The sequence below is a fragment of the Equus quagga genome, chromosome 13, assembly GCF_021613505.1.
Source record: "Equus quagga isolate Etosha38 chromosome 13, UCLA_HA_Equagga_1.0, whole genome shotgun sequence".
In the NCBI taxonomy this organism is placed as follows: Eukaryota; Metazoa; Chordata; class Mammalia; order Perissodactyla; family Equidae; genus Equus; species Equus quagga.
The window spans coordinates 88,166,375-88,189,491 of NC_060279.1; the positions used below are offsets into that span (position 1 = coordinate 88,166,375).

Sequence of the window (23,117 nt, forward strand, 5' to 3'; positions counted from 1 at the left end):
CCTCAGACCCAGGTGTCCAGGCCCCCAGCCCCTCCTCCCTCAGACCCGGGGTTCCAGCCCCCAGCCCCTCCTCCCTCAGAACCAGGGGTCCAGGCCCCAGCCTGCTCCCTGTACCCTCCTTCCCAGAAACTCAGAGTCCATCCCAGTCCCTACAAAGGCTTTGCCTCCATATGTCTCTCCCCTCCTCAGGCCGCTGTGGGCTCGAATAGGGGACGACCACCTGCTGCTTCTCCAGGGTGAGCAGCTCCGCCGGACCACTCGCCCTATTGTCCACCATAAGTACCACCAGGGCTCGGGCCCCATCCTGCCAAGGCGGACAGACGAGCATGACCTCATGCTGCTGAAGCTGGCAAGGCCTGCTGTGCTGGGGACTCGCATCCAGACCCTCCGCCTGCCCTACCGCTGTGCCCAGCCCGGAGACAGGTGCCAGGTTGCTGGCTGGGGCACCACGGCCGCCCGAAGAGGCAAGAACTGGGGGCCCTGAGACCTGTATCTCGAGGAAAGAGGCTGGGGGATGGACTCCTGGGTCTGAGGGAGGAGGGGCTGGGGGCACAGCCCCCTGTGTCTGAGGGAGGAGGGGCTGGGGGATGGACCCCTGGGTCTGAGGGAGGAGGGGCTTGGCCTGGACTCCTGGGTCTGAGGGAGGAGGGGCTGGGGCTGGACCCCTGGGTCTGAGGGAGGAGGGGCTGGGGCCTGGACTCCTGGGTCTGAGGGAGGAGGGGCTGTGGCCCGGACTCCCGGGTCTGGGGAAGGATGGCACCTGGGTCCTTGAGGATGGGGGGCTGGACCCTGGAATGACCTGGTGTTTTCTCCCGTCAGTGAAGTACAACAAGGGCCTGAGCTGCTCCAGGGTCACTATCCTGAGTCCTAAGGAGTGTGAGGTCTTCTACCCTGGTGTGGTCACCAGCAACATGATATGTGCAGGGCTGGACCAGGGCCAGGACCCCTGCCAGGTAGGGACTGGCCAAGGAGGGTCACTGACTCATGGCGGGGAGGATAGGGAGGTTATGGGAAAACAGAAGTCCCCAACCCCATAGCCACCCCCAGCACGAAGTCCTCCCTATGTCCAGCACGACCACATCGCTACCCCAACTCTAACCCCATGTCCAGCACTACCTCCTCGAGTCCATCTTCTCACGCCCCACCCGGTTCCCAGCTCCATTCCCAAGGCCGTCCCCAGACCTTCCCACTCCATCCTCCACTGCATTCCTGTCCTCAAGCCATTCCTAAACCCCTCCCCCATCCCTATCTTTAGATCCGTCTCCATCCCTTTACCTATAAGGAGCTACAAATCCCAGCTCTGCCGGGTCTCCACCCTCATCCCCCCGACCCAATGCCCATAACCCCAAGTTCCGCGCCACCCCCCCCCCACCCCCCATACCTAGTTCCAACCCCACCCCCACCTCATCTTTATCCCAGCCCGGCTCCAACCCTCCCTAGCCCCGTCCTCCCTCTCACGACCGCCAGACCACCAAGTGACAGCCCTTGCTTTGATGTATTTATTTCTCTTTCCTCCCGCCCCAGAGTGACTCCGGTGGCCCTCTGGTCTGCGACGAGACCCTGCAGGGCACCCTTTCGTGGGGCATCTACCCGTGTGGCTCTGCTCAGCACCCAGCTGTCTACACTCAGATCTGCAAATACACCTCCTGGATAGAGAAAACCATACGTTCCAACTGACCCAGAGGCCTGGCGACTCTGCCCTCTTCCTCGTTCCTCCACGGTCGACTGGACTCTGCCCCCGCCCCACGCAAACCTCGGCTGTCCGTCCGCACCTGCTACCATTCTCCCCCGCCCTGCCCACTGCTGTTCTCTGCCGGCATTCAAGCCAAAGTGCAGAGAGTGTTGGCAAAATTTTGCTCAAGAGAAACGAGGAAGCCGGTAGTCACTCAGTCTCCGAGAGAAGTTCTCCGTCCCCCAACCAGGCTTCCTCTACCACTCCCTGCTGTGTGACCTTGGGCAAGCCAACTACCCTCTCTGGGCCTGGGCTTCCTCACCTGGAATATGGGGATAATGGACATCTCCTCATAGATGTGTTGTGAGGAGACTGTGATATCCTGTGTGTGCGTAGATCGTCACGTAATTATCAGTAAAGCATTAACCCAGTGGGCGGTGAGCTCTGACTAAGTGTTACCTGTTGTCATGATCTGTGAACAGGTCCTGGTGTGTGACTCTGTGTCCTGGGGAGAAAAGCACAGGGGTAGCTCCCAAGCCCAATCCCCCACCCCACCCCGAGACACCATCCCCACCTCCATCTCTCGGGGCCGATGGGAGAAGCACATCCTCCACCCTCCTCTAAAGTTCCATGGGGTACCTCTTCACTACTTCCTTCTTCCTTCCCACCGTTTCCCATGTCTGAGTCCACCCAACACCAGCTCTTCCTGTCCGAGAGCTGGGCCGCCTCTGAGTCATCTGGTACCTTCTCTGACTTCCTGGGGCCCCTGGAACCCGAGGGACCTCGCCCTGCCTCCATCCCAACCTCTAAGACCAGAGGAACGCTCCCCACCTCAGGTGCCAAGCTCATGCAAAGGAGCCCTCTGACATTTAGGGGAAATTTTTTGCTTTGTCGGATCCGTCTCCATCATCACTTCACCTCCCACGAGCTACAGTCCCGGCTCCACCACGTCACGTTCATCCCCGAGTCCAACATCCATGACCCCAGGTCCACTTCCATCCCCATCCCCATCCCCGACCCCGTCCCCATCCCAAATGGGGCTTTGAGATTTTGCCCTAAAAATTTGGGAGGAGCGATTTTTCTCCTCTCCCCAAAATTGCCTTGGTGTGAATATTACCGTGCTGGGGGGCGTTATAGACGAATCCAGGCGAAGCTCGCAGATGTTTGGGTCTCTCTGCTTAGCCTGGCCTTTGGAGTGCTACATAAGCAGAACGTTTGCACGACAGAAATTTCCCAGCGGGCCCTGGTTGTTTTTGCGTCCCCCTGTCAAATGAGGACTTACTGAGCGCCTAGGGCCCGGAAGGCAGTGGTGACCACAAATGTCCTGCCCTCACGGAGCCCACGGAAGATGGGTGCACAGGTCCGAGCACAGAGTCTACAGAGCGCCCTTCCATTGCCTCTCCCCCCCACCCCCGCATTAGCACACCCAGGAAACGTCAATCAGGCATATCAGCTGAGTTTGTCACGCTGGAATTGGAAGCACAGTAGGTGGGAACGCAAAAACCCCGATTCCTTTTTCAAGGCAATTCGCTCGTTCCTTTAGTCATGCCGCAAGTGTTTACGGAGCCGTGTCCTATGCCAGGTCCACGAGATGAATCAGACTGGGCCCTACCCTCAAGGAGCTACCAGTCAGGCCAGGGAGACAGGCAAGCCTTACATTCTTGTCATTCAGGTCTCCACTCAAAGGTCACCTCCTCAAGGAGGCCTTCCAGGATTGCCCTGCATAAATGGATCCCTCCGCCACCCCAGGGTCACCAATCTGTTGCTTATTTTATTTTATTTTTTTTTTGCTGGGAAAGATTGACTCTGAACTAACATCTGTTGCCAATCTTGCTCTCTCTTTTGTGTTTCCCTCCCCAAAACCCCAGTGCATAGTTGTATATTCTACATGTAGGTCCTTCTAGTTCTTCTATGTGAGACGCTGCCACCGCATGGCTACTGACAGGCGAGTGGTGGGGTTCTGTGCCCGGGAACCAAACCAAGAATGCCACTAGGCCGTCAGGGCTGGCTCCCATTGTTTTTTTATTTCCTTTACAGCACTGTTATAGCTGAAATAATCTCATTTATTTGCTTACTCCACCATGATCTGTCCCCTCTCTCTCTTGACCCAGTCGGTGAGGACAGGGACTCTGATTTATTCACGGTGGTTTTCTAAGCACCTGCTATGGTGCCTGGTGCAAAGAAGCCACTCAACACATTGCTAAATTAACGAATAATCCAAATCGATCATCACCGTAACAGAAGGAGGCATGGGGCACCCCAAGGCTGGGCCAAGGAGTCAGGGAAGGTTTCTCAGATGAGGGGACACTCGCATGGGGTTCTAAAGGATACACAGGAGTTCGCCAGGTAGAGAAGGAAATGCACTTCTGTCACTTACTCTGCGACCTTGAGCAAATTACTTGAATGCTCTCTACCGCAGTTGTCCCCTCTGTGAAGCAGAAATGGATTAGAGGCTCATGAGAATTAAATGAGATAATATGCACAAAACACTTACCAAACTGCCAGACACAGAGTGAACAGCCAATAAGGACAGCTGTCAAGATGTTCTTAAAGCAGTTACCATGGCACTCAACACATAGTGGGTATTCAGTTCCTGGTCTCAAAGAAGTCCCTTCTAGAGACGGTGTAAGACAAGTGTAGCCGTGGGTGACATGTATTGTGTTGGAGGCAGTAGAGAGCTCTGAAGGAGACGGATAAACATATTATATTTATTAAATGCTTACCGTGTGCCAGGGACTGTCATGCTTCACATGTGTTAATTCATGTAACCCCCCTACAGTCCTGATTACTATTGCTACTTAATAGATGGAGCAACTGAGAGAGACCCAATGACTTGCGCAAGGTCACACCTAACAATTGCCCATGTTGAAATTTGGATCCAGGTGGTTCAGGTCTAGAGTCCTTGTTCCAACCACTAACCAGAGCAAGGAGGCATTCCAGGGGAGCCCAGATCCAGCTTGATCATCAGACTTGTGACAACAGAAAGCAGAAGAGACTGTGGATGCCCAGAGGAAGGAAAAGATGGACTCTGCCTGGAGAAATCAGAGAGGACTTCCTGGAGGAGGGGGCATTTAGGTTGGGTCCTGAAGGATGAGTAGGTGTTCACCAGGAAAAGAAGGATATAGAGAAAGACATTCGCTCATTCAATTAACATCTCCTGAGGATTCCCATGAGCCCAGCCCTGAACTGGGTGATGGCTGGGGACACCGAGATGAGTCAGACCTGGGCTTGGCCCTCCAGGGGGCTGCCACCCGGTAAGAAGGAAGGATGGAGAGAGAGACAGGAAGGGTGGGGTGACGGGAAGGACAATGGAGGGGAAATGGGTGAGAAAAAAAGAAGACGATGTTGGGAGGACTCAGGCACGATCTAGTGGTATTAAAAGAAATGGAAAAGTACTATATTCCAGTCAGCTTGGGCACCTGAGTCCTTGGAGTAGTGGCGATGTGATGAAAGGGGTAGCTTATGGCAAAAGTGGTTCATGCAGTGGGGACCGTATTTCCCAACCTCCTAGAAGAGGCCTTCATCCTTGTGGGAAGGGGCCCACACCCCCACTGCAAGGAGTGCTCTGTGGGATGTGTATACACGCGCAGCTGTCTTGTGGTCTCTCTCTCTCCCCTCTCACCCCAGATCCTTCTGTGTCTCTATCATCCTTTTTTTTTTTTTCCTTTCTCTCTCTTTCCCCTCCACACCCCCATCCTGTCTGCCCTCTTCCCTCTGAGTCCTGCTTCTTTCTCCCACCCCTAGCTTGATTTCTGCAAGGTCCTCCTGCACATCCCTCCAGCTTGCCCTGCACCTTAGTCCCAGCTCTCCACAGCTTCATTCAAGATAAATTTGCTTTCACCCCAAGACCCCACCTCCTCTCCTTCTTTCTTCCTCCTCCCAGCCACAGAACATCCTGGATCCAGATTCTGTATCCGGAGGTCAGGGGGGAATGAGGGCAACGCTTCCTGGAGACCCTCTGGAGGACTCCACTTCCCAGGGCCCCTCCCCCATTTAGCCAAGCCCGCACCTAGCAGGTCACCCCCTCATCAGGACAGGGGGTCCCCCTGTGCTTCCTCCCTTTCCAAGGCCCCCAGTCAAGGTCCCGGGCTTCCCCCTCCCCCCCATGACATTTCTCAATCCAGATTAATCACGGGGCGGCCCCAGGGAGGAGGAAGGAGATGGGAGATGGCATGGCTTACCATAAAGAAGCAGGGACGCCCGAGCGCAGGGTCGAGGACCCAGGCACCCGGAGGACATGAAGCTGGGATTCATCTGTGCTCTGCTTTCTGTGCTAGCAGGTGAGGGTCCAGCCTTCCATCCGACTGCCCCTCCGTGGTCCTGGGCGCCCACCCATCCTGCCCTTCCCTCCTGCCCTCTATACATCTCAGCATCTCTCCCCAGCCCTCCCATCTTGCTCTTCATTGATCCCTCTGTCCCCCACCCTAACCCCAGGGCACGGCTGGGCAGACACACGAGCCGTCGGGGCCCAGGAATGCCGCCCCAACTCGCAGCCCTGGCAGGCGGGCCTCTTCTTCCTCACCCGCCTCTTCTGTGGGGCGTCCCTCATCAGTGACCGCTGGCTGCTCACAGCCGCCCACTGCCGGAAGCCGTGAGTGACCCGGGTGGGCTATTCTGGGGAAGGGGCTGGGGGTCAGGAAAGCGTGAGGGGCAAGGGGCCTCCGGTAGAGAAGGGAGGGAGCTGTCGGCAGGAAAGGTTGAGCCTCCATTTCTGTTGCCGAAAAGTTCAACTCTTAGAATTATAAAGACTCCACTCTCCTCCTTTTGGAATCCTAAAATATCTGGCTCTAGGAATCTAAAGATTCAAAACTCATACTCTTAGAATCCTAGACTCTGACCCAGAGAAATCCAGAATCGTAGACTCCTAGAAGCTTGGATCCACGAGACTCTACACCAGCTTCTGTGAATTCTAGAACCATGGATCAGAGACTATTAGAATCTTAGAAGTCCAGACCAGGGCTGCCCAAAGGAAATATAATGCCAGCCACGTAGGTAAGTTAGCTTTCTAGTAGACACCTGGAAAAGTCAAAAAGAAACAAGTGAGATGAATTTTAATAATAGATTTAATTTGACAGACTCAAGATATTATTTCAACATGTAATCAATTTTTCAATATTTGTGAATGACATAGTTTCCTCTTTTTTTTGTTCAAAGCCTTTGAAATCAGACATGCATTTCACATGTAAGGCACATCTTAATTTGGACTAGCCCCATTTCAAGTGCTCAGTAGCTGTATTGGACAGCACGATCCTAGAATCTTAGATTCCAGCTAGAATTCTAGAGTATTCTAGCTAGGTTTATGGGCTACGGAAACTCATAGTCAGAGAATCTTTGATTTACAATATCCTAGATTTCTGTGACTTACAAAATTCTAGAATCTTGAGCTGAGAGAATTCTGGAAGCTTATATTCATAAATGTCTAGAATCTGGTGGATTTACTATCCTAGAATGCTATCACTCAAGACTCTTCAAATCCCCAAAGTTTTCATTCAGAGAATTCTAGTCTCAAACTACTTGAATCCTAGATTCTCGTTTCTAAAATCACAGATTTATAAAATTTTGGAATACTGAAATTCTAGTCTTATTGTCCCAGAATATTAAAATTCTAGGCTCTTTAAATCCTAGATTTAATCCAGATCATTTAAAAATCCTAGAATTTTTTGATCCAGTGAAATCTGGAACATGAGAATCTTGGATTCATAACATTCTAGCACTTAAGCCTCATAGAATTCTAGAATCATGGATTCCTAGCGTGTTAGAATTTTAGATTCTAGGCATTCTAATAGAACCCTAGAATCTACCTGAGGCAGAAGTCTTTTCTACATTATCTCTAGCCGCTCAGCATGTTGTGTGGGAATTTCCCATCATGCATTCCTCCATGATGGGGCCTCTTTTAGCTCAGGTCTGTACATCAGGCTGGAAGAACAATGCACAGATTCCAGCCCCAAAGACAAAGAAGGAGAGAAGCTGAGATGTGGAGGGAGAAGAGACTCAGAGGCAGGGAAGAGTTGTGGTGGGGGGCTGGTTTCCTAGACACAGAGCCAAGGCAATGAGGTGACAGAGAGGGACAGAGATAAACATGACACCTCACACTCTTCAAACCCTGGATTCTCACTCGTTAGCCTGGCCGCTAGCATCAGAGGTCAGAGGCTGGGGGATGGACATGGAGACCCCTGAGGGTCCCCAGCCATCCTGGGCATGGACCCAGAGAAGAAGAAGTGGACTGGGACGGTGTGGAGAGTGCTTGAGGTTAGACCTCGGGAAGAAATGCATTGAGGGGTGAGGGATATGGCAGACAGGAAAAGCATGAGGCCACAGATGACCCCCAATTTGGGGATTTCCCATATGCCATCCTCCTCCATATGGACACATACACAAACACACACACAGAGCCACTCCCCACGGAAGCCACTAGACCTGTGGAGGCAGGAGGTGGAGCTGTTGTTGTGTGATAAGTGGAACCCCCACATGCCTACATGGCTCCCAGGTACTAGGTCACCACCAAGGCCCCAGGTGGGGCAGCGAAGAAAGTGGCTCACTCGTCGTGCACCTAGGAAGGGGTATGAGGTTTCTGGGGAGAACTACAAAGGTAGAAGCAGACAAAGGGATGGAGTGGGGAGCAGAGGCCCAGAGAGGGTGTGTGCCCTGCTTAAAATCACACAGCACCCTGGGTCACATGTAAATGATGGGGGCCCAGAGAGGGGATGTGGCTTGTGGAGGATTACACAGCAGCCTGGTGGACAGAAAAAGAGGACCCAGACTGCGAAGACCCCACATGTTCTCCCAGCTTGATCTCCGAGGCCTGTCTCAACAGATATCTGTGGGTCCGCCTCGGGGAGCATCATCTCTGGAAATGGGAAGGTCCAGAGCAGCTGTTCCGGGTCACCGACTTCTTCCCGCACCCTGGATTCAATGAGGACCTCAGTGCCAATGACCACAACGATGACATCATGCTGATCCGTCTGCCCAGGCAGGCACAACTGGGACCTGCTGTGCAACCCCTCAACCTCAGCCACACCTGTGTCTCTCCAGGCACCCAGTGTCTCATCTCAGGCTGGGGGGCCGTGTCCAGCCCCAAGGGTACAGTCTTGCCCACAACACACCCCTTTACATCTCAGGCTGAGGGTCTGAATCCCTCCTCTGTCTCTGTCTCTGCCTGTCCATCTCTGTCTCCTATCTATCTATCTATCTATCTATCTATCTATCTATCCATCCATCCGTCGATCCATCTATTCCACCAAATCTAAGATGCCACGAATTATAAGATGCATCACCATTTTATGACCTGCTAGCAACAAGAACAACAAAAGGTCCCATTGATGCTCGTATGACAGCATTTACTGGAAGACACCTCCAGATTTCAGAGATGTTTAAATGTGAAAACACACAGACCTTAGAATCAAAATAGGGTTACATGTCTCAGAATCACAAATCAGCAACTTATGAGCCAAATTTGGTTTCCCACATCAGTATCAGTTTTCAAAGTATCTTGAAAAAAAAAGTCTGAATTTGTTGCTGCCAACATCTGACACCCACGAGATTTTACATAAAAGAAAAGTTTCTAGAGTCATTCGAAAAATTCAAAGAACTGTGTCCACTGGACCCACATTCCCAAAATATGGACAATTGTTGAACAGAGTCAGTTGGGGCTGTCTATTTTAGACAAGATATGGGTTCTCTGGCCCCCCACAGTTTGCCCCACTGTCTGCTGTCTCCTTGCACAGTCCCCTCCACCCACTTCTGTTTACCGAACAAGCCCCTGGCTGCATCTGAATTTGCACCCAGATATTATATACATGGACCTATATAGATATATAGGCATCGGTATCTCTATTATATACACTGTATCTCCCTCTCTCTATCCGGCATCTCTGAATCTTTATCTGTATCTTTATCAATGACCAGAAACGTCTTCTCTCTTTTATCTCACTGCCTTCTCCCTTGGTTATTTCTGGGCCTATTTCTCCCTATTTCTTCATTGCTTCCTCTGAGAACCTTTTTCCCCTTAAGAGGTCTCTATCTCCCGCCACGGTCTCTGTTTTTCTCTGCATGAGTTACATATGTATCTCTTCTTGACTCTTGGCTCTCGGCATCTCTCTCACTCTCCCTCTCTTTGGCCCTCTCCCCCTCCTCATATCCATCTATTTCTCTTTCACACTGTGATTCTGTCTCTTTGCCTCCAACTCTCGTTTCTGTTTTTGAGAGTCTTACACTGTGGTTCTATGAGTCCTTCGGAAAGGGTGGGGGGCTACTCAGTGTGATGGGGACAGTTGCTGATCCTCTATGGATGAATCTCTATCGCCAACAGTGCAGTACCCACTCACGTTGCAGTGTGCCAACATCAGCATCCTGGAGCGCAAACTCTGCCATCGGGCATATCCAGGCCACATCTCGGACAGCATGCTCTGCGCCGGCCTCTGGGAGGGGGGCCGGGGCTCCTGCCAGGTGAGACCTACTCTGGGGAGGAGGGAGATGGGTATCCTGCCAGGATTTCCGGGTCCTGTGGGAGAAGGGAGTTGGGGCCCCAGACTTCCTGGATCAAAGCAAGGTGGGAGCTGGGGCACCTGGGTCCTGGGAGAGGATGGGACCAGGGCCAGGATTTCTGGATCTAAAGGAGGAGGGGATTAGGGGTCCAGACTCTAAGTCCTGGACGATGTGGGAGCTAGGAGCCCAGAGTGCTAGGTCCAGGGGTGAGGTGGGGCTATGAGCTGGTACTCCTGGGTCTGAGGGAGGAGGGACTGGAGACCGGGACATGGGGGTGTTGGGGGAGAGGATTCGGGTCTTCCTGCAGGGAGGAAGTGACCTGTGTACTGTCATGAATAGACCCACTTAACAGTTTCTCTGTTCTTCTCTCGTGCACAGGGTGACTCTGGGGGGCCCCTGGTTTGCGACGGAACCCTGGCGGGTGTGGTATCTGGGGGTGCCGAACCCTGCTCCAGACCCCGGCGCCCGGCCGTCTATACCAGCGTATGCCACTACGTGGACTGGATCCGAAAGACCATGGAGGACAACTGAGCCCTCGCTCTTTGCACTGACCGAGAGAGGAGGGTGGGCGCAGAGCCGGGAGGAACTGCAGGGCTCCAGCCTCAGTGGTCTCCGCTCTTGGCCTCAGTCGCCCTGGAGACGCCTTGGGGCCATTCGGGCTCGGCCCCCTCGGAATGGAGCAGGGAGACAGCTCCGCCCCTCGTGGCCCGGCGTCTAAGGTCACCAAGAACAGGCACCACCCGGGTGGAACAGCATCCCCTTGCGGCTCAGCCCAGGAGTGAAATCCACCAGATAGCTCCGCCCCTCAGAACTCCGTCCAATGAGACTTCCTCTCTGGACTCCACCCCTCTGTGGCCCCGCCCCTTCCACCCGAGACCCCCGCCCCTGTGTGACGTCAGGGGGCGGTACCTTCCACCCACGTGGAGCTCCCGCGGTGTCGGGCTCCGCCCCTCTTGGCCCCGCCCCAGGCGTGTCCTGGGTTTGAATTGTGGCGGGGACCCGACAGGGAGAAGTCGGGGGGAGGGTCTCGACCCCTTCAGATACAATGGATGATTTTACAATAAACGCGCGGAGCCGCGCCTTCCTTCTGTCTCGTCGTGGAATGAGGGAAGGGCAATCGGTGGGCGGTGGAGGGCAGAGAGGGAACGGCCACCGCGCTGCAATTCCCCTTGAGCCCTTCGTAGATCCCGCCTGAAGTCTGTCTCCATCAGCCCTATTGCAGCAAGCCTCCTGGGACCTGCTCGGGCTGGTCCCGTCGCCCGCAGGGGAAGGGGCAATCAGGTCACGGTGCCTCCCAAACCTGCCTTCCCAGATCGCACATCTCTCAGGGGGCAGCGGGCGGGGCCCGATCAGCCCTCAGATGTCGGACTCGCCTTTCTTCCCTTCCAGGTTCCTGGCAGCAGCCCCTTCCTCCCACAAAAACTCAGGGTCCAAATCCCTCCTTCCAAAAAGACTTAAGAATTCAGCTGCCAGCCCCTCCTCCCTCAAGACCCAAGTTCAGGCTCCAACATCCCCCTCCCCCAGACACAGGAGTCACCGCCCCCGAGGCGCTCCTCCTTCAGACACAGGAGTCACCTCCCCCAGCCCCTTCTCCCTCAGACCTTGGAGTTCAGGCCCCCAGCCCCTCCTCCCTCAGACCCAGGAGTCCAGGCCTCCAGCCCCTTCTCCCTCAGACCCTGGAGTCCAGGCCCCCAACCCCTCCTCCCTCAGACCCAGAAGTCCAGACCCCCAGCACCTCCTCCCTCAAACCCAGATGTCCTGGCCCCCAGACCTTTCTGTCTCAGATCCAGGAGTTACAGCACTGAGCTCCTCCTCTCCCTTGCTTCCGAAGTCCCAGATTGCAGCCCCTCTTCCCTCAAGATGTCCCATTCAGCCCCTCACCCCTCATCACTGATACCCAGGGTTCCACTTCCCAGATGCCCCGCAGCCTCAGGAGCCACGGAGGCGGAGCAGGAGGCGGGGATTCCCAGATAAAAGGCTCCATAATCCTGTACCAGGCAGACAGCTGAAGTACTGGGGCCTCTTCCTCTGGGTCCGAGTCAGTAGGTGACCCCGCCCCCTGGATTCTGTAAGGTGAGATGCCGTCCTGAGACACAGGCATCATCCCGGGGGGCCTCTCCTCCTCCAGGCCCCAGGACCTCAACCTCAGATCCCTTCCGCCTTCAAGACCCAGGAATCTGGGCCCCAGCCCCCTCCTCCTCAAGACTTAGGAGTCCCAGCTCCCAGTTCCCTCTTCCTTCAGACCCCAGAGACCAGGAGCCTCACTCCCTCCTCTAGTGGAACACAGGAATCTAGCCCCCCCCCCCCCCCAGAGCTCCGTTCCCTCAGACCCAAGAATCCAGGGCCCCAGTCCCCTCCTCCTGCAGGACCCAGAAGAACAGCTCCGGATGCTCTCCTCCCTCCCCAATCTCAAAGTCCCTCTCCCCCATCCTCGTGACTCAGCCCCACCCTCTTCCTTTCCCAGACTCCACCATGGGACGTCCCCCACCGGCTGCTGTCTGGACCTGGATGTTTCTCCTCTTGCTGTTGGAAGCCTGGGCAGGTGAGGGGGGCTGGAAGGCATCAGTGGTGCAGCACGGAAGCCTACAGGGATGCCGTGATGGTGATGTTATGTGGGTGCATGTGGTGGCATGGGGAGGGGTGGTGAAGCAAGCGATGGCATGTGGGAGCTTCTGTGGGCTTTCCTGAGGGTGGAGGGAGCACGTGGCAGCAAGTAGGAGTGCGTCAAGTGGATGCTGTTTATTGCACGAGCACATCAAGCCAGCAGGGCTGTTTGGGAGGCGCAGATAGACGCGGGAGTGTACAGGGCACGTGGATGTATGTGGAAGTGTGCTCGGGTGTGTGACTCTATGTGCGATGACTCAGGGGCTTACAGGGGTGGATATGTGTATCCGTGTGGCAGCCAGGGCCTCAGGGGTGAGGGCATGTGGATGTGGGAGAGGCAGGCAGAGAACTTGCTGTGTGTCCCTTTGAACCCACGGTGCTTTGCATGGCCCAGCGCTGTGCCCCAGAGGGTGGTGATCCAGCCCTCTCCCTCCACCAGCAGGACACTTCCTGGCACAAGAGAACAAAATCCTGGACGGCCACGAGTGCAAGGCCCATTCACAGCCTTGGCAGGCGGGCTTGTTCCAGGGTATTCGGCTGCAATGTGGGGGTGTCCTCATAGGTGACAGCTGGGTCCTCACGGCAGCCCACTGTAAAAAGACGTGAGTGGATGCCTGGGGAAAGAGGGCGCTGGGGCCTCATTTCAGGAAGGGGAGACCGGGGGATTGGACATCAGAAAGGAGGTCCAAGAGGGAAGTGGGGGCCCCCAACTCCTGGGTCTGAGGAAGGAGGGGGCTGGGGTCCCAGACTCCTTCCTGCCTGGGTCCTAAACTAACCCTCCACCATTACAGGAAGTACACGGTACGCCTGGGAGATCACAGTCTGCAGAATAAGGAAGGGACAGAGCAAGAGATGGCTGTGGCTCAGTCCATCCCGCATCCCTGCTACAACATCAGCAGTGAGGACCACAATCACGACCTGATGCTCATTCGACTACGTGGTCGGGCATCCCTGGGGCCCAAAGTGAAGCCCATCAAACTGACAGATCGCTGCCCTCAAGTTGGCCAGAACTGCACCATCTCAGGCTGGGGCTCTATCACTAGCCCTCGAGGTAGTAGGAGGGAGAGGAGGAGCTGGTTGGCCCAGTGGACCCCAAGACATTGGCAAAACTTTGCCTTCAGGAGAAGATAAAGAAGGGAAAATAATTGTGATCTTGAGATTCACCTTGAAGGCCAGAATATTAACAGGAGTGGCAGGAGAAAGAAAGCAAACTAGCAGATTGTTAAGCAAGGCTCAGAAAAGTAGAAGGATGAATGAATGAGTAGCTCAATGAATGCATGCCTCCTTTATGATGGAGAGCACCATGTTATGAGACTTTTGCTGTACAGGATTTTATAGAAACTTCTTAACAGACATGGGATCTACAGGCTCCTCAGTGGTCCAAGAAAACAGGTCCCAAAGCACCTTCTTCCTCTTGAGCTCAAGATTCCTGGCCCCAGATCCCTTCTGCCCTCACATCTAGGAGTCCAGGTTCTTTCTCCTCCAGGATCCACAGGCTAGGTCCAGAGCTCCCTCCTCACTCCACCTCCATGGAGGTCCTCCCTCTGGGACTTCCGAGTCCAGGGAACCCCTCACCCTGCTTCGCAATGAAAAAAATTGGGGCTCCGCTCAGAAAGGCGACGTGATTGGCCACGAAGCAGCAAAGCCAGAATTCAGGTCCCTGCCTGTCTGACTCCTACTTCTAAGGAGACAGCGGGATGCCGTGGAAACCCGCCTGCTCGGGAATCAGGCAGGTCAGTTCAAACCATGGCTCTGGGCAAGTCCCCTTCCTTCTCTCAGCCTCACATTCCTCATCTGTAAAATGGGGATAATTATTCGATAGATTTTTAAGCTCCATACGGGCTCAGGTTGCATCTCTTTTCTTCACTGGATGTTCCTGGTGCTCAGGATGGCGCTGGTATACAGTAGGCGCTCAATAAATATTTGTGAAATAAATGCATAGATGAAGGAATGATGGAATGAATGAAAACATCCCTCCTTTAAAGAGCCATTGTGAGGAGTAAATGAGATGGTAAGCATATAGCTTCCTGCACACAGAGTGCCAGACAGAAGTTTTCTCCCTTCAAGTCTATTGCTCAAAGATCCATAAGAAAGATGAATTCCACTTTCAATCATTAATTCAACACTTCTTTGTGAGCATCTGGTGTGCCTCAGGGGTTGTACTGTGTGAAGGCCTTATGCCTTAGGGAGTTGCATGCTAGGTGGGGGAAATAGACAACACACAAATACAAATAAAATAAAACATTAGGTAGAGTTACATGCTATGATGGAATATCATGGAGGCTAAGAGGAAAAGGAGTGATGGAAAGGCCGTGTTTTAAGTAGAATGGTCAGGGAAGGCTTCTAGGAAGAGGTGACATTTAGAAGAAGTAGGATTTAGCTGAGATGGAGGATCTGGTGGTCTGGAGTGGGAAGATTGGAAAGAAAGGGTCAGAGGAGTCACAAGGGGGCACCCCCAGTCCCCCTGGTCACCTGATCCTTAATTTGAAGATGACTCGGGGCCAGAAACAGAAGGTAGGGTGTGAGGGCTCTTCTCTAGATGGAGGAAACGAAACAGCAGGGGCCAGGACTTTGTTTAATGTGATGAGAAGTGATGTCCCTTTCAAAATGTGTCAGAAACTCCGCCCCACACACACCATCCCGTGTAGCTATGGATGGACAGAAGGGAGGTTAGATCCAGGAAGGATCAGAGGGAAAGCGTTGCTCTCTTCAGTAACTTACAACCTCTGCCCCCTCAGAGAATTTTCCTGACACCCTCAACTGTGCAGAAGTAGAAATCTTTCCCCAGAAGCGGTGTGAGGATGTCTACCCTGGGCAAGTCACAGATGGGATGATCTGTGCAGGGAGCAACAGCGGGGCTGACACGTGCCAGGTGAGTGACTTCTGAAACCTTCTTCCCTCCCCCCTCCTCCCTTACCACCCTGTAGAAGCTCAAGGAGTTAGCACCCAGAGAGGTTGCCCCTACCTCTACGGAGTAGGAAGCAGGTTCAGAGAAGGCCACACACTCCCTGGAGGCCACACAGCACAGGGATCAGGAATGTGGAATTGTCACTGCCATTTTCTTGGGAACCTTGCCTGCAGGAAGGAATGCAGGGTGGAGAAGGAGTCAAAAGGAGTGAGAGGAGAGGTCCATGAGGGAGACAGCCTGAGGCTAGAGGGCATGCAAGCTCCCTCTCTCAGTGTTGCTGGAATTTGTGCTGACTCTATCACTGACTAGGGAGTCAGCCATTTTTCTTGGGACTTGACTGGGTTCCCTAGCACGGCTGCCTTCTACGGTGGGTTCCTTGGAACAATGCTCTTTTCCCAAATGGCCAGGGAATGGTGCCATTGACTTCAATGCTCCCTCAATGAGCTCCCCATTCTCAAGATGACAATTCTTGGGATTTGCCATAGACAGAACATTCTCTTTCCTATTAGCTGCACCTCCCACCCTGAGGGTTCCCCCTGGCTTTGTCTTCTTCATGGAAGCCCCACCTCCTTGGCTAATGATTGGCCCCTGAAGACAATGCTTCAGTGCTTTCTTCCCCATTGGCCAGGAATGGTGTCATTTCCACCCGTGATCCTGTCATGAAGCCCAATCCATCTGGATGGTTTTGTAGAGACAATGGTCTCTTCCCACAAAGACTCCTGCCATTGTCTCTTGGTGTGTGTGCACCTGTGTTCGTGTCCACAAGAAGCCTGTTCCTTTCTCCTATGTTTGGGAACTGGTTTCCGGGATTTCTTCACCAGTGGGCAGGAACGGAGGAGACATCAGCTCAGCCTGCTCCGTGTAATCTCTACTGTCTTCTCTCTGGATTGGACCCTGGAGACAGCATTCTCTCCCCTCATTGGTCCACATACCTGGAAGCCCCACCCCTCTCTCTCACCATTGGTCCCAGGGGATGATGCTCTTATCCCCCATTGGCTAGAGGGAACCAATCATGCTACTGGTACCAAACGCTGGGTACCGCCGAGAAAGGAGCTTTGTGAGCATCTTGAGTGAACCTCTTTTCTTCCTCTCTCCCTCCAGGGCGACTCCGGGGGCCCGCTGGTGTGTGGCGGTGTCCTTCAGGGCATCACATCCTGGGGCTCAGACCCCTGTGGGCGGCCCGAGAAACCTGGCGTCTACACCAACATCTGCCGCTACCTGGACTGGATCAAGAAGACCATAGGCAGCAGGGGCAGATTCTAGGGCGAGCTCTGGACCCCCCTTAATAAACTCACAACCTCGGGTGTGGCTCCTTGCCTGTCTGTGCTTCTGCCCTGCCAGGAAGGGTGCAAGGGTGGGGGTCTGCGCCCTGCTGGGGGGCTTGATAGGTAGGCTAGAGAGACCAAGACCCCCACGGCCACTCTGGCCATCGCCTTTGCCTGAAGCGATTCCCTTTTTTCTAGAAGAACTTGGAGGAAAGGGAGGTTAATTTCAGGGGAGAGAAAATATGTAAGTATTTCCAGATATCCAATGGCCTGGCCTGTGAAAGACAGGCTTGAAACGGTTTTTGTTTGGTTTTTCTGAGCGGCTAAAGTGTTTCTAAGCTTTGCGGGGAGATTTCCCCTCCCCTACTTTTAAAACTGTGAGGCATACCAAGTAGGGTGCAGGAAATATACAAGCATCTTAAATATTCACATATGAACATCCAGGAAACCAACACCCAGGTCAAGAAATAGAACGTTGACAGCCCCCAAAAGTCTGAGAAACAGGTTTTTGTTTTGTTTTGTTTTTATCGAGAGAAATAGAAATCTTTCTCACCACTTAGAGCTGTCTGGAGGTGACTACTGTGGTAAAGGGAGATGAGCTGCTTCATTGCTCGTGTCCAAATTGAAGCTTGGAGAAAAGGACATTTTGGGGAGTTTTCATTAGAGCAAAGGCTTAATGTAAGTTGCTTTGGGGGAGATGTGTGAAGCGGGTAAAGATATAAAGAAATTGCAAAGAGGTAGAGCTCGGCTGTCCTCTGTGTCTGTCTCATCTCCCTTCAGGTATGTTCCATTCCTTTCTTGCTACCAACCACCTAACTCATTTGTTTGACTCTATCATTCCTTCCGCTGCTTCATGCTTCCGCATTTTCACAGTGTATGCTCCCTCATGGGATGCTCCAGTCTCTCTCCCTGCCTCACAGCCTTTGAACTTCACCTTCAACTACCACCAACTGCTTCACCCAAGATTTCTCAGATTATATTCTCATGCAAGAGAATCCAATGGTCCAGCTCCTCTTTTCTTCTTCAGCCACATCATAGGTCACTGAATGGCCAATGGTTTGCCTGCATTTTGGTCAGGTGACCAACCTTATCCAATCAGTGGCTATTTGAAGTCATGTGATATGAGACGTGACTGTCCAGGGCTGTGGGTGGGGCTTGTTCTCCGCAAGGCCTGTGGATGTGAGTGATGTCCTTGTGTATATCAGCTTCCTTGATCCTCCATGAAAACTCTCTAACACCATAAATCCTGAGGAAGTCTGTCATACCTGATACTAACCCCTGGTGCCAGGGATGCATTTCCGGAGGGACTACTCAAGGGTCATCTCAACCTGAAGAATTGCTTTATAACTTTTGCTATGAAAATTTTCAAACATATATAAAATAGAGAGAAGAGCAGAATGAACCCTTACATGCCACCATCCAACTTAGTGCAAAACCAATTCTTGCCTCACCTGTACTCCCATACACCTCCCTAGTGCTGGAATATTTTTTATTGGAAGCAAATCTCAGCCATCATTTCATTCTTAAATATTTCATCACATATTTTTAAAACAGGATGGCAAACTACGGCTGGTAGGCCAAATCCCAAGATCTAAAAATAATTTTTACTATTTGATTTGATGACAGGGAACACTAACTCTGAACACTAATTAAGCAAGATGTTATCTCCCGAAAAATAATTCCATTTTTCCCATTAATGGAGGTGTATGACAAAAATTTGTGTTAAATGATCATTATTGTATTTTGAATTTCATCAATTAAAAATGAGTGGAAATTTATTTTCTCTCTTGTTATGTAAGTACCTGCATAATATCCTCGATTTTGTCTCTTGGTACACAAAAGCTAAAATACTTACTATCTGGTCCTTCCTGGAAAAAGTTTGCCAATCCCTGCTCTAAAAGATAGATTCTTTTTAAACCTGACCACCTTATGTTATCACGTCTTGCAGAGTTAATAATAATTCCTTAATATCACCCAATATCCAGGTGATATTTAAATGTCCCCAACGGAGTGTAAACCAGACAGGATTTGAAGATGCATCTATGGTATTAAGGAGAAGGGTGGGTGAGGCCAAGGAGAGGAAGGGGCCTGTCCAAGGGCCAATTGGAAATTCAGGAATAGAATCATGGACTGTGGAATCTGGCAGGAAATCGGAGCACCAAAGTGCAGACAAAAGCTGGAAGGACCCGGTGAGTCAGGGAGCTTATTTCTGCCTCCATCAGGGAGTTTTGGATACAAGTGTCAGAGCCCTGGTTCAAACTGGCTTATGGACGAGGGCATTGATTGGCTTAGGTGGCTGTGGGGATGGTTCATGATGTCAAGGAGGTGACATGGGTACCAGAGTCTTTAGTCCTTGAAATGGTGACTCTCTCTGTCTCTCTGTGACACTATTTGTCACTCTGGCTGCCTCTCTCTGTCTCTGTTTCTCTCTCCCATATGTGTGAGCTGTTTCTCATCTCTGCTTGCCTCTTTTCCTCTCCTGTGGATCTCATTTCTAGCTTCTGTAAAGACTTCTTCACAGCGAAGGGAACACAGCTGCTACAGACAGACCCAGTTAAGCAAACCCAGCAGAAACAAAAACCTTCTTTTCTCACTGCATCTTGATATTAATCCCAGGGAAGAACTCTGATTGGTTCAGCTTGAACTGAGCTCACCCCTTTGATCCATCATTGTTGCCAGAAAGGAAGCAGTATGCTCAATGACTTAGCTTGGATCAAGTGTCCATCCCAATGGATGGGTGGGTAGGTAGAAGGGTTTGGGGAACTGTGATTGACAGTTCCACCAAAACTATATGAAATGAAGGGGCAGCTTCCCAAAAGAAGTAGGGAGCTGTTCTTGAAAGAAGGAGGAAAGGAATCCAGAAAGTCAGAAACAATGGGTTCCAGAACACAACGGGCTGAATCAGAAGGTTCCAGGGTCACAATATCCAGGTTCCCTCAGGGCAAGGCACAGCTGGCAAGACAGACGGATGCCAGTTCTCAGGTGTGATCATGAGCTGGAAGATGAGTCATCAGACAAAGGTTCAGCATAGATCTGAGGGCCAAGGAGGTATGAGGCTGGGTGTCTGGATGCAACTTAGGAACAGGTACTAAAGCCAAAGGGCACGGGAGGAATGGTATTTGGGGCTATCACCAACATGGGGGTGTGCATCCTTAATAATAAGCCCCTGGGGTTCTGAGTTCATTTTGAGCCGTGAGACTCTTGAGGGTATGTGAGGTTGTCCCAGAGTGTGGGTTTGTGCAATGGTGACACCATGGCGATGCCCAGCACTCAAATTCCGACTCTTCTGACTCCTCGACTGTCTGACTTTGCTCAAGTGATCTAATCTCTTTCAAACTTCTAATTTCTCATCTATAAAATGGGGAAGACAATCCTCGCTTGGACCCACATGAGGAATGGCCATGAGGTTTGAGAAGCACCCAACACATCACACAGTAGGTACACAAGAAATGGAAGGTGCTTCACTCCTTGGATGATGGGGTAAGGCAGCTAATATTAATTCAGTGCCCATTATGTGCCCATCTATTTTCCTCTCTGTAATTTTATTTAATCCTCCCATTTTCCTTGGGATTGCTTTCCCCTACTATAGAGAGGGGCAAAGTGAGGCACAGAAAAATTAGGTCACTTACCTGAAATCACAGGGAAGGCAACCAGGGTTCACACCTGTGTTGGTCTGACTTGTAAGACCAACTTCTTTCTATCACACCCCATGGCTGAATGATACAGGGATCAAGGAAGGGCTGAGTCTAAGGTTGGCAGATCTGTGGGTGCCAGTCGTTTGCAAACTAGTATTTAAGTATCTCCTATGTTCCCTGGGCTGGGCTGGGTACTAAAGAAAACACCAGTGAACATTAGACACATTCTCTCTGCTTGTGAAGACCAGTGATTAGCAATAAAATCAGATCAAATAATGAAGAACACAGAAAGACAGATAGGCAAAGCACAGCAGAAGAGAAGTTCTGATGATCTAGGAGTGAATACCAGGGCTCCTTTCCTCATTCTAACAGGATGTTGAGGAGGTAGAGAGCTGAGGGGAGAACCCGGGGATGAAGATTCGGGCAGGAGATAACATATTGGAAGTCTTGCCAAAACTCCTCTCCTTGGGAAGTCAGGAGGGAAAGATAGAGATTGCTGGGTCATGAGGCTGTGAGGTCAAGTGGCCTGGGTCTGATTTGGGAGTCCAAGTTAGGAAATATGACACCCCTCAAGGCCAGGGTGATGCTGTGGAATTGGTGGGGTCAGGAGTCTGAGTTCTGGGGTCTAATTTTGGATTTGATGAGAGTCAGTGTCTCAGAAGTTTGAGGGACTTAGCTTGAATTTTGTCAGTATGGGATCAACATTAGTAGGGTGTTAGTGGGTAGACTTTTTGTGAAACAAAAGGTCAAGGTGGTGTGTAGAATTGATGAAGGGGTGGGTGAAAGAGTTGGGCATGGAAATGAGGATGGGATTTCAGGGATAAATTGGGCTGGAAATGAGAATAGGGGTGGGATTGGGATCAGAGTGTTAGGATTGGCGTCGGATGTGAGTTAGGGATGGGTTCTTGGGGAGGATGTCACTGCTTCCAGGAATATGATAGGGAAGAGGACAAGTCTGAGTTGTGCATGGGGTCAGATTTGGGATTGAGGGTATGGTGACATTCAGGGTTTGGGTCAAGGTTGAGTTTGGCTCATGGTTAGTTGTTCAGGACTCGCGTCGAGAGTCAGGGTTAAGGTTGATTGGGGTGTGAGTCATAGCTTGAGTTGATATTTGGAGTCAGGAATTTGGTCAGGAATAGGTTCCAAGTTGCGGTATAAATTGGAGTTGGTCAAGGATGAAGCAGAACTGAGGGTTAGAATTGGGTATGAGTTGAGGTTTCAGGTTAAGACTCAGGCTTGTGTCAAGATTGGTGTTAAGAGTTGTGTCAAAGTAACGATTGGTGTTAGAATTATGCTTGAAGTCAGGAACTGAGGTCTTTCTCACCCTCTCTTAAGCTCTTGATCATATCTGACCTTGCCTTCTCAATGAATGGCACCACCATCCATCAAGCAAGAGACCCTGAAGCCTTACCCTCTGTCTCCACCACCACAACCTCCACTCAATCCATTGATGAGACCTGTTGATTTTCTCTAGTAAAAGCATCTTGAATCGATCCACTCATTGCCATCTCCACCTCCCAAATGGCCTTAGCCAAGTTACCATCATTTCTCATTTGGACAACAACAATGGCCTCCTCAGGTGCCCACATTCCCTTAAAATCCATTTTTAATATAGCAGCCAGGTTGATATTTTGAAAATACAAATCTCGTTACGTCACTTTCTGACTAAAGTCCAAGTGGTTCACCATTGTCCACAGGATAAGGTCAAACTCGCCATGACATACAACGTTCTATGTTGCCTGGTTCTAGCCAACCTCTGGTCTCTGAGCTCCATCCATACTCCCCTTCCTTCTCAGAGCCTTTAAACATGCTGTTTCCACTACATGATACACTCTCCAGGCTGCTTCCATTTCCTTCTAGTTAATGCTTACCATTCTTTTCACACTCAGTTCATTGTCATTTCTTGGGTCCAAGACCCCTTGGAAGTGCTTTTATAATACTCCACATCTTTCCTTTGGAGCACACATCATTGTTGTAATTTTATGTTTGTTTATCAATTATTTGGTTATTTTTCTTTTACGCTAGACTGTTGGCTCCTTGGAGGAAGATATTCTGTCCAGGTTTGTGCACCACTGGATCCTCAGCACCAAACCCAGCCTGGTACCTAGCTTGTCCTCAGTATGTATTTCTTAAGCAGATAAAGGATTGGGTCTGAGAGAGGATATAGGAGGAGGTCTGGAGACAGAGCTGGAACTGCAGGTAGGGTTGGGTTTGTTGATCAATGTGGTTACAAGATATAGATTCGAGTTAGAATTGGATTTGGATTCATGGTTTGGGATCAGATTTGGGATCTGAGTTGAGATTTGGGTTCAACATGGACATATCAGTAAGGAAGATTTTGGCTTTGGGGACCAATAAGCTATAGAACAGAAAGGAAACCTGAGGAAGTCATGAGATGAAGAGGCTCTGTGGTTAGTTAATTCACCAGCTCAGTGACTTCGTGAAAGGCTCTGATGATCTCCAGCTCTGTTTTCGCCATCTTCAATGTTTTGGCTTGATCCACTGGCCACTTCCCTCCATGGTTCCAGGAGGGCTGCCACAGTTGCAGA

The 23,117-nt window shown here is 51.5% G+C and overlaps 3 protein-coding genes across 7 annotated transcripts in view; all 3 read left to right on the forward strand.

The window, feature by feature from the left end:
- KLK10 (kallikrein related peptidase 10) overlaps positions 1 to 2,120 on the forward strand; it is a 4,418-nt gene extending 2,298 nt beyond the window's left edge. Inside the window, exons 4-6 of the mRNA XM_046682315.1 lie at positions 190 to 464; positions 820 to 953; positions 1,525 to 2,120. Coding sequence (XP_046538271.1) covers positions 190 to 464; positions 820 to 953; positions 1,525 to 1,677 — 562 coding nt within the window. The 3' untranslated portion in view covers positions 1,678 to 2,120. The remainder of the gene's footprint in view (positions 1 to 189; positions 465 to 819; positions 954 to 1,524) is intronic.
- A 3,734-nt stretch (positions 2,121 to 5,854) lies between these two features.
- Positions 5,855 to 11,331, forward strand: KLK9 (kallikrein related peptidase 9). Of its 2 annotated transcripts, XM_046682317.1 has the most exons (5): positions 5,855 to 5,952; positions 6,107 to 6,263; positions 8,487 to 8,752; positions 9,981 to 10,117; positions 10,535 to 11,331. In XM_046682317.1, exons 1-5 carry the CDS (start codon positions 5,910 to 5,912, stop codon positions 10,685 to 10,687), a joined length of 756 nt encoding a protein of 251 aa, XP_046538273.1. In that variant the 5' UTR covers positions 5,855 to 5,909; the 3' UTR covers positions 10,688 to 11,331. The 2 variants fall into 2 exon arrangements, with proteins under 2 accessions (XP_046538273.1, XP_046538272.1); XM_046682316.1 differs by having other exon boundaries at positions 9,981 to 10,619.
- Positions 11,332 to 12,121: 790 nt separating this feature from the next.
- KLK8 (kallikrein related peptidase 8) lies at positions 12,122 to 16,976 on the forward strand. 4 transcript variants are annotated; one of them, XM_046682632.1, is made up of 6 exons: positions 12,122 to 12,229; positions 12,621 to 12,758; positions 13,203 to 13,362; positions 13,552 to 13,811; positions 15,499 to 15,632; positions 16,770 to 16,976. In XM_046682632.1, the coding sequence occupies exons 2-6, from the start codon at positions 12,629 to 12,631 to the stop codon at positions 16,929 to 16,931; spliced, it is 846 nt and encodes a 281-aa protein (XP_046538588.1). In that variant the 5' UTR covers positions 12,122 to 12,229; positions 12,621 to 12,628; the 3' UTR covers positions 16,932 to 16,976. The 4 variants fall into 4 exon arrangements, with proteins under 4 accessions (XP_046538588.1, XP_046538589.1, XP_046538590.1 ...); XM_046682633.1 differs by having other exon boundaries at positions 12,621 to 12,698; positions 13,200 to 13,362; XM_046682634.1 differs by having other exon boundaries at positions 12,621 to 12,698.
- Positions 16,977 to 23,117: the final 6,141 nt, after the last annotated feature.